Source organism: Propithecus coquereli, unplaced genomic scaffold (genome assembly GCF_000956105.1).
Source record: "Propithecus coquereli isolate 6110/MARCELLA unplaced genomic scaffold, Pcoq_1.0 Scaffold425, whole genome shotgun sequence".
NCBI classification, from domain to species: domain Eukaryota; kingdom Metazoa; phylum Chordata; class Mammalia; order Primates; family Indriidae; genus Propithecus; species Propithecus coquereli.
In genome coordinates this window covers 252270-265198 of record NW_012150008.1, presented here as the reverse complement: position 1 = coordinate 265198, position 12929 = coordinate 252270, and the positions used below count along the sequence as shown (strand labels likewise).

Here is a 12929-nt window from a genome sequence, read left to right as displayed (position 1 = left end):
TGAATGCAGAAACAGGAAATCTCAGAAGAGAAACAAACTATAAGAAGAACCAAATGGAAATTCTAGAATGAAAAAATACAGTATCTGAAATTTAAAAATTCATAGATGGGCTTAACAAAATATTGAAGATAAGGATAGTCAGTGAACTTGAATGTAAGTCAATAGAAATGATCCAATCCAAGAAACCAAAAATAGATCCTTAGTTACTTAGGGCACAATATCAAAGGATCTAACATAGGTGTCACTGAAGTCTCAAAATAGAAGAGAGCAGATAAAAAAATTTTAAGAAATAATGGCTGAAAATTTCCTAAAATAGGTTTAAGATATAAATTTAATTTCAAGAGGCTCAGTGAACCACAAGCATGATAAACAGGGCCTCTAGAGAATAGAAAGCTAAGTCACCCGAGGGCTTCCCTTCCCTTCCCTTCCCTTCCCTTCCCTTCCCTACTTAGTTTCACTAAGAGTGAGCATCTGAAGACATTTACATAGTTTTGTGTTTCTCTGGTTTACTTACCACAAGTTAATAAAAAAGATATAGATTTTAAAAGGGCTACTCTGAATTTATAATAATCTAGCTATATTCTTGATAAACTCTGTTACTGCTTAGTGGTAATGATAATTTTGCAGGACCAAGAGAACAAGGAAAGCACAGGAGACTAAGGAGATTCACATCGTGTCCTGTGTTCCCAATTACCTTAAGGGCACACCCATGGAATATGATATACATCAAATTCACTGACTCTAAATCTGAAACTCTCTCCAATCCCTGAACATCTACTTTGTTTCCAAGATTCTATTCTGACCTATACAAAAATAAAAGCAGTTTTCATAATAAATAAAGAAGTAAAAGTTCCTTAAGGATAGATTCTAAATTATGCAGGAGAAAAAGAGTCTCACCCAGTGATACCAGGCTCTGATAATTCTCCAACATCATACTCCTGTATAAGTGCTTCTGAGCAGGGTTCATCCACTGCCATTCCTCCTGGGAAAAGTCTATTGCTACATCCTTAAATGTCACTAAGTCCTGAAATGACAAAAATACATTCTTAACCAACCAACACTCATGTCCACAGATGACTCCAAGTTGAAGTGCAAAGTTGTCTCTACTTTATGTGAGAAATAGCCCAGAGAAGAAGGAAAAATATTAAAATCCAACCCAAAATAAAACTTATTAAAGTGTTAAACTGCATTATATACAATGGTGCCAATCCATTCTCAGCATGGGGAAAAATGGGTAGGTGGCCACAGGCCAAGAAACAAGGGCTTCAAGGAAGGACATATGCCAGTGGTTGGATTTTCAAAAACATAACAAAAAGAATACCTAAATTGACATTTTTCAAATGTGATCCTAGTTTTTTGTGGGAGGAGGCAAAGAGGAAGGGTACCAAACTGATGTGGCTAATTTTTTTTTCTTAAACAAAAATATATTTAGAATGCAATTTTCTTAGGCTCTGCCATTTAAAACTGGTATGCCCAACTTGAGTAAGCTGTGAAGCAGTAGGAGATCACCCAGTGTAAGAGTGCAACACACCCAGTTTGTATATTGAGTTTGAGTTCAAGTCAAAATAAGTTGTCCAATGGTATCTGACAGGTATTGCTTCTAGGATATCCCATGGCCCATGAATACCAAAATCTAGCTGTGGGCCCTCTGGTATCTATGGGTTCTGCACCTGGTGAATACTCTTTTTTAGACCCATGGTTGGTTGAACCTGCACTTGGGGAACAAAATGAAATTATAAAGTTGGGGAACACAATGAAATTAAAAAGTTGCAACTTCTGAATGTGCTAAGAGAACAATGTCCAGTTACAATCACCAACAGGTTGTGAGGAATTTAAAAAATTACAGGCATTTTTCATCTTCAGGTTTATTTTCATTAAGTATCTTCTTAATCTCAGTGCACGATTTGCAAAGTAACCCAACATATAACTATATAAAGACAAAGCTATGAACATGAAATTTTAATTAGTAGTAATCATTGTACCATGCCTGTGTTCTAAAGATTACTGTTTAAAAACAAATTTAGAAAAATATTCAATATATGGGACTTTAGAAGATATTAATACCTTCAGAAAAATGTTTCTCATATAAAAGTATTACAAGATTGTCTAAGGTTCCCTGTGAACTACTGCTTTTCCTGAATTCCAGTTTTCACCAACTAGTTACCTGAGCTAACCATGAGAATCATCATTTCAAATATCCTTATAAAATTAAATGACGCTGGGTACAGTGGCTCACACCTATAATCCTAGCACTTTGCTTTTGATCCTGCTCCTCAGTAATTTGGCATGTATACTACCAGACTTTGACCAATGTTTACATGGATAATTTTATAAGTATGTAGAAATATGCAGTGATTTTTTTAATTGATCCTATAATCAATGAAGTAAATTTCAATTAGTAACATTTGAAGAGCTTGTTATTTTTTTTTCTTTTTTTCAGAAGAAAAGCATTTATTGCAAGCCATCGGTAACTTATGGGATTTCCAGGAGGACTAAGGAACCAGATTTGGATGGTCCACAATCGGAAGAAAAGCCCAATTATATCAAGATGATTTTCTTCAAAATCAAATGGTAGTCCAAGCGGATCGAGTGAGCTGAGTGGTTGTGTGGTCACATCTTGGAAACCAGTAGTACTTGCAGCATGGCTGACCAATTGACTGAAGAACAGACTGCAGAATTCAAAGAAGCTTTTTCACTATTTGACAAGAATGGTGGTGGAACTATAACAACAAAGGAAATGGGAACTGTAACAAGGTCTTCTGGGCAGAATCCCACAGAAGCAGAATTACAGGACATGATTAATGAAGTAGACGCCGATGGTAACAGCACAATTGATTTTCCTGAATTTCTGACCATGATGACAAGAAAAATGAAAGACACAGACAGCAAAGAAGAAATTAGAGAAGCATTCCATGTGTTTGATAAGGATGGCAATGGCTTTATTAGTGCAGGAGAGCTTCACTATGTGATGACAAACGTGGGCGAGAAGTTAACAAAGAGGTTGATGAAGTGATCAGGGAAGCAGATACTGACGGTGACGGTAAAGTAAACTATGAAGAGTTTGTACAAATGATGACAGCAAAGTGAAGACATTATACAGAATGTGTTAAATTTCTTGTAAAAAATTGTTTATTTGCCTTTTCTTTGTAACTTATCGGTAAAAGGTTTTTCCCTACTGTCAAAAAATATGCATGTATAGTAACTACGACTTCATTCTTCCATGTTTTCTTCCCTTACGTTACTGTCACTGTTCTGAAGCCTCATTTTAGAAAACTGATCAAGTAACACATGTTGCATGTCACTTCCTTTAAGCCCTTCTGCACATTTAAACTTAGAGGGAAGTGGTCAAATGAGGGAACATCTGGGTTACGCCTTTGTTAAAGTTGTTTTCTTTAGGAACCGTCAGCATGTTGCTGTTGAAGTGTGCAGTTTTAACTCTGCGTGGATTATGGACAGTCAACAATATGTACTTAAAAGTTGCACTATTGCAAAACGGGTGTATTATCTAGGTACTCTTACACTATTTTTTTGTACTGCTGGTCCTGTACCACAAACATTTTCTTTTATTGTTACTTGATTTTTAAACTTTGTTTAGCCACTTAAAGAAAATCTGCTTATGGCAAAATTTGCCTCAAATCCATTCCAAATTGCGAATTTGTTTTCCAATTAAAAAAAAAAAGACTCAAATAGTCTGGCCCTGCAGACCTCTCTGAAGTTACCTACTATTCTTTTCCCATTTTCACTGTCCTTGCTCTTCCTGAGCACAGTAAAGACCCACTGCCTGTAACCTGTTTCTTCCACTATCCATATACTTGCTTACTTTCTTTAGGTCTGTGCTCAAAAGTCTCAGAGACTTTCCATGACCACTCTAGAAACAATGAAATCTCGACTTTCCCTTACTCAGGATCCCTCTCCCACTTACCTCAGTTTATCTTTATCTGTTGCACTTTAAACTATCTGAAGCATATTAATCAATTAATTGATGTCTATTTCTCCCCTCTAGCATGTAAATTCTACGAGGGCAGGGCCTTTTTTAATTCACTGCCACATCCCCAGAATCTAGGAAGAACACCTGGCACATACAAGTCCCTCAAAAAGTATTTGCTAAAAAAAAAGTCTCAGTTTAAAACAATCAGTGAAGTTTTAGAAAATTGCCTGCTTCTAACATACGCATGGAAAAGTAACTTATAAGAACAGTCCAGAGAATTCTGGAAAAGATGAGTAATAGGACATTTTCCTACTACTTGTCATAGGTATTTTCCCTTCCACATTATAAAATGAGGTGTCCAAATAGAAGGCAAGGATTTCCCAAAATATGCTTTCTACCATGCATTATTACCAAAGTCTCCCCTGTGAGATGATATCCAGCAGGATTTTATTCAGGGTTCACAAGCAGGAGTAGATTGATAAAACTGTCACCACTAAGTAGTTGAGACCTTTCGAGGAAGGACATTATCAGGAGAAACAGCAATAAATGTTAATTTGGGGTGTTTACAGTAATCTGACAAAGATGGTCCTGGTAAACATCTCAGGCTTTTGGTTGAGACCCCAAAGGCCGACACTCTAAGATTAACGGTGAAGCAGAAATAACCCAGCCTTCCAGGACTGAGGCCTAGCCTCAAATCATATCAATAAATTTGGTTAAGATTAAAATTTGTTCCTGGTATAGTTGTCTGCCTAAAGCAAGAGTAAATCCTCTCCACTTTGGAGAAATGGCTCACTCTAGGACTAGGGCAGGAAATACACAGAATAAGCCTAGATATATAGTGTCAGAAAAGTAAGGAAGTGCTAAAAACAATAAACAAAACTCACAATGATGAGGTATGTCAGTGGGACATAGGAGCCACTGAAAGAGCTCCCAATGGCCAAAGCTGAAACAATAAGCAACAAAATAGAGTGGTATTGGATTATAACCCAAAGTATAAAATAAATATTCATGAGTACATACTGATACAAATAAATGACTAAACAAATAAATGAGGAAAATAGGCAAACAGCTCATACAGAATTCCAATGATTTATGTAGACACCTCGACCTCAAGGAGGTAGAATATAACTTCCCACTCCTTAGGTGTGGGCTATGCATATGACTTCATAGTGAGTACAGCATGGAAAAGTGGGGTAGGGGGAAGTAACCTTAACAGTGGAGAAACCTAATAAACACTACCTCAAGTTTAATCAAGGTAACCTTGATTAATACCAACAGTAACAAGTCATGTTGATAGCATGTACCCTTGATCTCATGTGATAAAAAACGAATTTTACGTCTGTCATCTTCCTCCCCAAACCATATTACCCTAGTCTAATCACAAAAAAACATCAGATTTGAGAGATGTTCTACAAAATACCTGAGCACTCCTCAAAGCTGACAAGATCATCAAAAAGGAAAGTATGAGAAACTTTCACAGCTAAAAGGAGCCTTAGGAAATATGACTAGTAAATGTAATGTGGTATCCTGGATAGGATCCTGGAACAGAAAAAAGACATTAGATAAAAACTAAGAAAATCTAAACAAAGCATGGACTTTAGTTACTAGTAATATATCAATATTGGCTCATTAATTTTAACAAATGTACCATAATAATTGAAGATATAACTAGGGGATGCTGGGTGTGGTATGAGATTTCTCTGTACTTTCTTTGCAATTTTTCTATAAAGCTAAAACTATTCTAAAAAATAAATTTATTTTTAAAAATTTTTAAAAAGTAAACCCACTCAAGTGGAAGACAAAGCTGTAAATTATCTCTAAAATTTTTAAGTATATAGAGTCCAGCACTGAATCTAAAAATAATGAGGCAAATAAGACAAAATCAAGAGGAAAATAATGAGAAAATAGAAAGAAACACACAGGAGATCCAGACAATGGAATTATCCAACAAGAATGTCAAAATAATTAATGTTTTTAAAGAACTAAAAGGAAAGATGGTAAATTGAGGCAGAAAATGGTAAACTACATTAAACAATTAGAAATTTTAGAACTAAGTATGCAATAACAAAAGAAGTCAATGATAGGTTTAACAGGTTAGAGAGTTGGAGAATTAGGGCACATGTGACATATGATACAGTGTAAAAAAACTACCATTTATATAATCATAATCGTAGGAGAGGAAACTTTCAGAACTAATATTTGAAAAGAGCGTGGTTGAAAATACCCCAAAACTGATGAAAGACACCAAGCTACCCTGAACACTATTTTATTACTGTTTTTGTTTTAAATCAAAGTTCAAAGTCTGACAGTGTATGTGCATTTTAGGTAGTGGGGTTGTTAATGGATTACGTCTTTATCATCTACAATAGGTTACTAGATAATACCTAAAACTAAAATAATCAAGAGATAATGTTCCAAACATATTCAGGAGTATGAGTTAAATATCAAAACTAAAGACAGTAAGTAGTAATATTGTAGAGATCCCCAACTTATTGCCATAGGACATATGAGGGGGGAAAAAACATCTGTTGTGTTAATTAGTGTGACTTCAGATACAATTTCAATGTCAACATCATGCACACAAACTCTCAAGAGTTCTGTATCTTTGGAAAATTATGTTAGATAATTCACAAAATGGTCCTAATGCTGAGGAAGACACAGATGCCCCAAAACCACGTAAATATTTTTGAATCTCATGAACTCTGACAGTGGGGGAGGAAAAGCAGTGTTTTATTTAATGTTTACCATCAAGACCTTTGTGAAAAGAAATTAAAATTAAACTAGGTGAATTTCAATATTAATATTTAATTTAATTACATGTTTCAAAAGTGAACATTTGACTCTCACGTATGTCATGAAAGCATGTTTTTCACTTGGAAAAAATTTCAGGGGGAATTTCACTCTGGGAAAATTAAGGGGTCCTTTTGTATTCAGAGTTCCTTATACTCATGCAAATATGATATATTTTTAAATTGTAAGATTAAAAACAGAAATTCAAGTACAACTGAATGTAGTCCAGCAACAGAAGCAAACATACACAGAAATTTAGTGCATGATGTAGGTGGTATTACAAACTAGTGACAATGAGACAAATTATTCAAATAATGCCATTGTGTCAACGAGGTAGCTAGAAAAAGAATAAACTCCTACCTCGCTTATCACAACAGCTTATATATTCAATGTAATAATTTAATGTAAATTAAATATAAAAATGTAATAGAATTTGATCCCACTTGTCATAGAAAACCACAAAAATCAAGTCTAAATTTACTAGAAACTTAACTGTGAAGGGTAAAACAAATCCTTTAGAAAAACAGAACCTAGGGGTAGGCAAAGATTTCTCAAACAGGGCACAAAAAACATTAACTTTGAAGGGAAAGAAGTATATATACACACAAAGGCATAGCATAGGTCTTAGTGACATATAAGCTGACAATCTCTTAAGAGAAGAACTGGAAGGCAAGAGTGTAATTTTACATCTTTTGAGTTTTGTACCATGTGCATACATCACCTATTTACATTTATAAAATTTGCAAAAATAAAGTAGGATTAAGATTTTTTCAGGTGAACAAATGAGGTTAGAAATTCATGCCCAAAATGTAAAAAAAAATTTTTAAGAATTTAAGGACATAACTAGAGATTTGGACAAAAATTGAATCAAAAGAATAATTCCTAATGCACTAATGTACAGGAGGCATTGGATGCACATTTAACTTGGAACCCAACTCACTGGTACTGAGATATCCATATATATATATATTCCATATAATATAAAGCAAATCTTTTCACAAGGGTCAACACTAAATTTAAACTGTGCATAAGGTGGTAAGAGGGGGCTCAGATGGGCCTCCTTGACTGCATGAGTCATCATACTCTGATATTACCTATTAGGTAGTCAGAGTTAAGAACAGTGTCCTCCTTTGGGAGAAGTGGGAACCAGGCTGTTGGACAAGACTGTTAATAAGGGAATTTTTAAAGAAAAGAAGCATTACCAAGTTCTAAACAGCAAGAATGCCTCTCACGGAAGAGCGAGGAAATGTCAACTAACCTGGGGCATGGCTTTCACTAGCTCAACACTCATTTTTGCCTTCTCTTCCTGGTCTCTCTCTTGGACAACAGTAGTGTCCTGGGAGGGCAAGGCTGGAGGAAGAAAAAGGATAGTAAGAGATGAGGTGTTCACTGTACTCCTAGAATCAACAACCTAAAAAATCATCTTCCCCTTCTTCCTCCCAGCTTTCTTTTGTTCCGGACTCATATAACTGGGTGATTATGGGCAATAAATCTATGGCCATCGAAGGAATACAGAAGACAACTGTTTTTCTTATGCTTAAAGTCCTAAATTTAATCTCTTTCCAAAAGCTGCCTTCCCATTCTTTGTCTTATTACGAATAAAAATAAGGCATGTACTAGGTATTCTGCATAGATTATAGTCTCACTTTATTTTTTAAATAATCCTATGAAGTAGTTATTTCCTCTGTTTTATAGGTAGAGGTGGACTCGTTTTCTTCCTGGGTCTCTGCTTCACGCTTTGACAGTCTACAGTTCAAATATCTGATTCCTAAGTGCCGCCAGAAGCCAGGATTATCCTCCTTTTCCGCCCAAATTCCCAAGGCCTTTACTTCCTCACCCTGGAAGGATGAAAACTTTAGCACTTAATTCTGCCACCTTCACTCTCACCTCAGCCCCGTGGCTAATTCTCTCCTTTGTCATCCAGAATTGAGGGTATCTCCTGCTCCAGTCGGGAGCTAGTCACCCCAGCTCTTGCTTTTAACTGAAACTCTTGGCCTGGGGGCAGGGAATTCTATTCCGGGACTCTCATCCTGGCAACACACAATTCCAAACAGCCACGATCCAAGAATCCAATGCTATCAATCTTACAAGTAGTCCCTCCACACAGACAAGTTACACAGGGCCAATTACAAGCATACACAGTGACATATAAACACTAACACAAGACTTCACATATTTCCTGATCACACGCAGCGGTCCCCAACCCTCTTGGCACCAGGGACCAGTTTCACGGAAGATATTTTTTCAACGGACCATGATGGGAAGGTAATGTGCAGCCCGGTTCTAACAGGCCACAGATCTGTACTGGGCCCAGGGGTTGGGGACCACAGACACAGAAGACACAGTCACGAGCACTCAAAGGCAGACACACCATGTACAGTCACATACACCACGGTCTGAGGCAGGCCATGGGTAAAAGCACACATGGTGGTTTGCAAGCACCTTCGCACATTCCCCAATCTTACTCTCTCACACCCCCTTGGCTCACTGCCCCTTATCTCTGTCCCCCTCACATGCACACTCTCCACAACTTCACAGATGCTGTATTTATAAAGCCTTTTGGGTGACATATCATGGTTCATGTAGTCTATTTATCACACATTTTGGTCTTACACAAAACCACATCACTAGTCTTTCTCCTACTCGTACACACAAACCTGGTCTATTTCAGACACCGATTTCTCACACTCTAGTCTCTCACAAAGACATACACAAACACACCCTGATCTCTCCCATTCTAATTGCTTTCTCTAACACACAGAGGTCTCTTACTCCAGTATCTCTAACACTTGGACATACGCACCCTCAGAGACCAGACACAGACACACTCCAGTCTCACATGCCCACTGGCCTCTCTCACACACTCGCACCAACCTACCTCGGTCTCTCAGTCACTGAACTCTCACAGTCCAGTCTCGTCTCACTCACGCATGTACCATCTTTCCCGCTCGGTCTCCCCAGGGAGCCTCACACTTGTTCATCTTTCACACACAGGCACAACACACTCATACCGACACACCCTGGTCCACATTCTCTGGATTCTCACAACCCAGTGCTCGACACAGAAACTCTGATGATGTAGAGGCAAACCAACTCAGCTCCTCCTACCCTACTCTCACAACACAACACATTTCAACACCAGACGTCTGGGGGTCTTCCCACACACACACACACACACACACACACACGAAGCAATCAATTCCACAGCAAACTGGGTGTCCTCAAATGCCGTTCAATTCTGACACTTACTCCCTGCAAATAGCGTCAGACCCCACAGGTTGAGGGCTCAGTCCCGTAAGAACGTCCCCACTTCTGATGCCAATCCCAAAGTTCCACACTGTTCTGTTAACCAACCAGCTACAAATCAGGGTTCCCCAAACCCCCTCCTTCAGTTCAATTTGCTAGCTCAGCTCACAGAACTCAGAGAAACACGTTCACCAGCTCATCATAGAGGATGCTACAAAGGATACGATGAAGAGATCACGGGAAAAGGCTCTGTGGGGAGAGGCCCACCCTACAGGAACTCCCACGAGTTCAGTTATCCGGAAGTTCACCAAAGCCAATCCTTTTGGGCTTTTATGCAATCCTGGATCCTTTCCTCTCCCGGGAGATTGGAGGTGGGGCAAACAGTACCAACCCTCCAATCCTGCCTTGGTCTCTCCAGTGAGCAGCCCCCACCTTGACTCTCCCTAGGGGCTCACACTCATCGGTCTCCCTGTGGTCTCTCTCCCTCTCACACAGCGACACACCCGGGTCTCACACTCCGAACCCTCGCGGTTCGGTCCGTCTCTCTCACACGCACACACCCAGGCCTCTCACACTGACCCGTCTTTCACACAGCCAGTCATTAGCACACAAAAGACACTCACTACTTCAGAGATTTCAGAGGGATTTTAGAAGTCGCATGCCAGGACACTGGGATGGAGACCAAATACACATATTCCGCAATATCGAACACTCACACAACTTCCTCCCATACTTGATTGTCTCGCGCACTCACACCAACACGTCCTGGTTTCACTCTGGGGACCGACGCGGGCCGGTGTCTGTCTCTCTCTCGCACTGGCCTCCCAGGGAGCCTCACGCACTGGGGCGTCGCACGACGTCTCTGGTCTCCCACTCTGAACTCCGACAGTCCCGTCTGTCTCTCTCACACACACCCAGGCTCTCACACTGCCGGTCTTTCACACTCGCTGGTTTCTCTCACACTCGCGTCTGTCTCCCTCCCTCACGCACCGGCGCACCCCGGTCTCACAGTCCGGCCTCTCACACCGGCCCGTTTCTCGCCGTTGCCCGTCTCTCCCACACGCCCGGCCTCACAGGTCTGTCTCTCTCACACACACTCGCCAGCCGGCTCGCCCACGCAGGCACACACACCCATCCCTCGCGCTCGGCCCGCCCCAGCCGCCCGTCCCGAACCGCGGCCTCGCGCGCCCGCCCCGCCAGCCCCGCTCTCGCGCCGCGCGGGCCTCTGGGAAATGTAGTCGGCCGGGCACCGCGGCCGCGGCCGGGGCTCCCTATCCTGGTCCGAGCCGCCTGCCTCGCCCGCCCGCCTAGCCTCCCCTCTGCCCGGGCCGCCCGGGACCTCCGGCTGGGACTCCTAGACCACCCAGAACAACCCACCGGCCTCGTCCGGAAGCCAAACGCTCTCATACGAAGGGCTTCGGGAGTGGACGCTGGAACTCTCAGTGCGCAGGCGCGGGCCTCCCTCAAGGTGTCCAACGGGAGGGGCGGGGACGGGGCGTGGCTTAGCGTTGAGGGGCAGGTCCCCAGCCTGCTCTGTAAGAGGGCGAGTCAGAGCGTGAGCGCCTGCGCGGTACACGGTCAAGGGAGCGGGGCGTGGCCCAGGGTTTCTGGCCCGGAAGAGAAGGAGTGTGCACAGGCGCGTAGATCAGCTGTCCCACTCCTCTCGCTTGGAGACCAGAGCGTCCCTAGTTACCGGGTCCTTGCGCCCCAGAGAGAGACGCGCTGCGGCTGAGCCCGTGGTGTGCTCTCCGTGTGGCTTTGTGACGCGCTGCGTCCGTGCGGCCGCGGTGTCGCTCCGAGCGCGGCCTGCAGCGCCTGTCCGCGGAGTGTGGCTGTACTAAGCTTTTCCGCAGTAGACAGCGACTCGGAACCCCGACTGTCGCGACTCCAGAAAATCAGCACCTTTCTCACCTGCAAAGTGAGAATGTCGTTATTAGTGCTCAGAGGCAGTAAATCAGACGTCTTTGGAACCGGTCTGCTAGGACTGAGCTCCATCCTGCCCTTCACCAGCGCGGAAATGGTCCCTGTTTTAAGGGACTGAGAAAACTGTAGAATTATTAATAGTGCCTGCATGGGAAGGTAAGACAAATAAGGAACTGTCATGCAGGGGGGTACAGCAGAGAACGAAACAAAATTCCCTGCCCTCTTAGATAGCGACTAGAGCTTCTCTGAGAAAACACCAAGTGGCAGATGACGCCGGTGCAGCGGGAGGGCCCGGGGCCCCGGAATGGGCGTCCGCGGCGGCTTGGGCAGCGGCATTCGTGGCCGGGGTCGCGGCTGTGGTCGGGGCCAGGGCCGAGGCCGAAGACAAGGCGGGGATGCCCGTCACCAGGCTGGGCCGCCTGGTTAAGGACGTGAAGACCAAACCCCTGGAGGAGATCTGTCTCTTCTCCTTGCCCATCAAGGAGTCTGAGATCACTGACTTTTTCCTTGGGGGCATCTCTCAAAGATGAGGTTTTGAAGATTATGCAGGTGAAAAAGCAGACCCGCGCTGGCCAGCGGACCAGGTTCAAGGCGTTTGTTGCCATCGGGGACTACAATGGCCACGTCGGTCTGGGTGTTAAGTGCTCCAAGGAGGTAGCCACTGCCATCCGAGGGGCCATCACCCTGGCCAAGCTCTCCATTGTTCCCGTGCGGAGAGGCTACTGGGGGAACAAGATCGGCAAGCCCCACACTGTTCCTCGCCAGGTGACAGGCCGCTGCGGCTGTGGCTGATACGTCTCATTGCTGCCCCTAGAGGAACTGGCATCGTCTAAGCCCCTGTGCCCAAGGAGCTGCTGCTGGGCCGGGCATGGTGGCTCAAGCCTGTAATCCCAGCACTCTGGGAGGCGGAGGCGGGAGGATTGCTTTAGCTCAGGAGTTCGAGACCAGAAAGAGCGAGACCCCGTCTCTACTATAAATAGAAAGAAATTAGCCAAAAAACTAAAACTAGAAAAAATTAGCGGGTAAGGTGGCGCTTGCCTGT

At 42.5% G+C, this 12929-nt stretch overlaps 1 protein-coding gene and 2 pseudogenes across 1 annotated transcript in view; 2 read left to right on the top strand and 1 right to left on the bottom strand.

Annotated features, from left to right (window-relative positions):
• The window catches only part of ZNF471 (zinc finger protein 471), a 25986-nt gene extending 14577 nt beyond the window's left edge, over nucleotides 1-11409 (bottom strand). The window contains exons 1-3 of the mRNA XM_012653618.1: nucleotides 11338-11409; nucleotides 7977-8068; nucleotides 898-1024 (exon numbers count right to left, since the gene is read on the bottom strand). Of these exons, the coding sequence (XP_012509072.1) occupies nucleotides 898-1024; nucleotides 7977-8068; nucleotides 11338-11371 (253 nt within the window). The 5' untranslated portion in view covers nucleotides 11372-11409. The remainder of the gene's footprint in view (nucleotides 1-897; nucleotides 1025-7976; nucleotides 8069-11337) is intronic.
• LOC105817829 lies at nucleotides 2639-3087 on the top strand (annotated as a pseudogene).
• A 479-nt stretch (nucleotides 11410-11888) lies between the features above and the next one.
• LOC105817796 overlaps nucleotides 11889-12929 on the top strand; it is a 9586-nt pseudogene continuing 8545 nt past the window's right edge.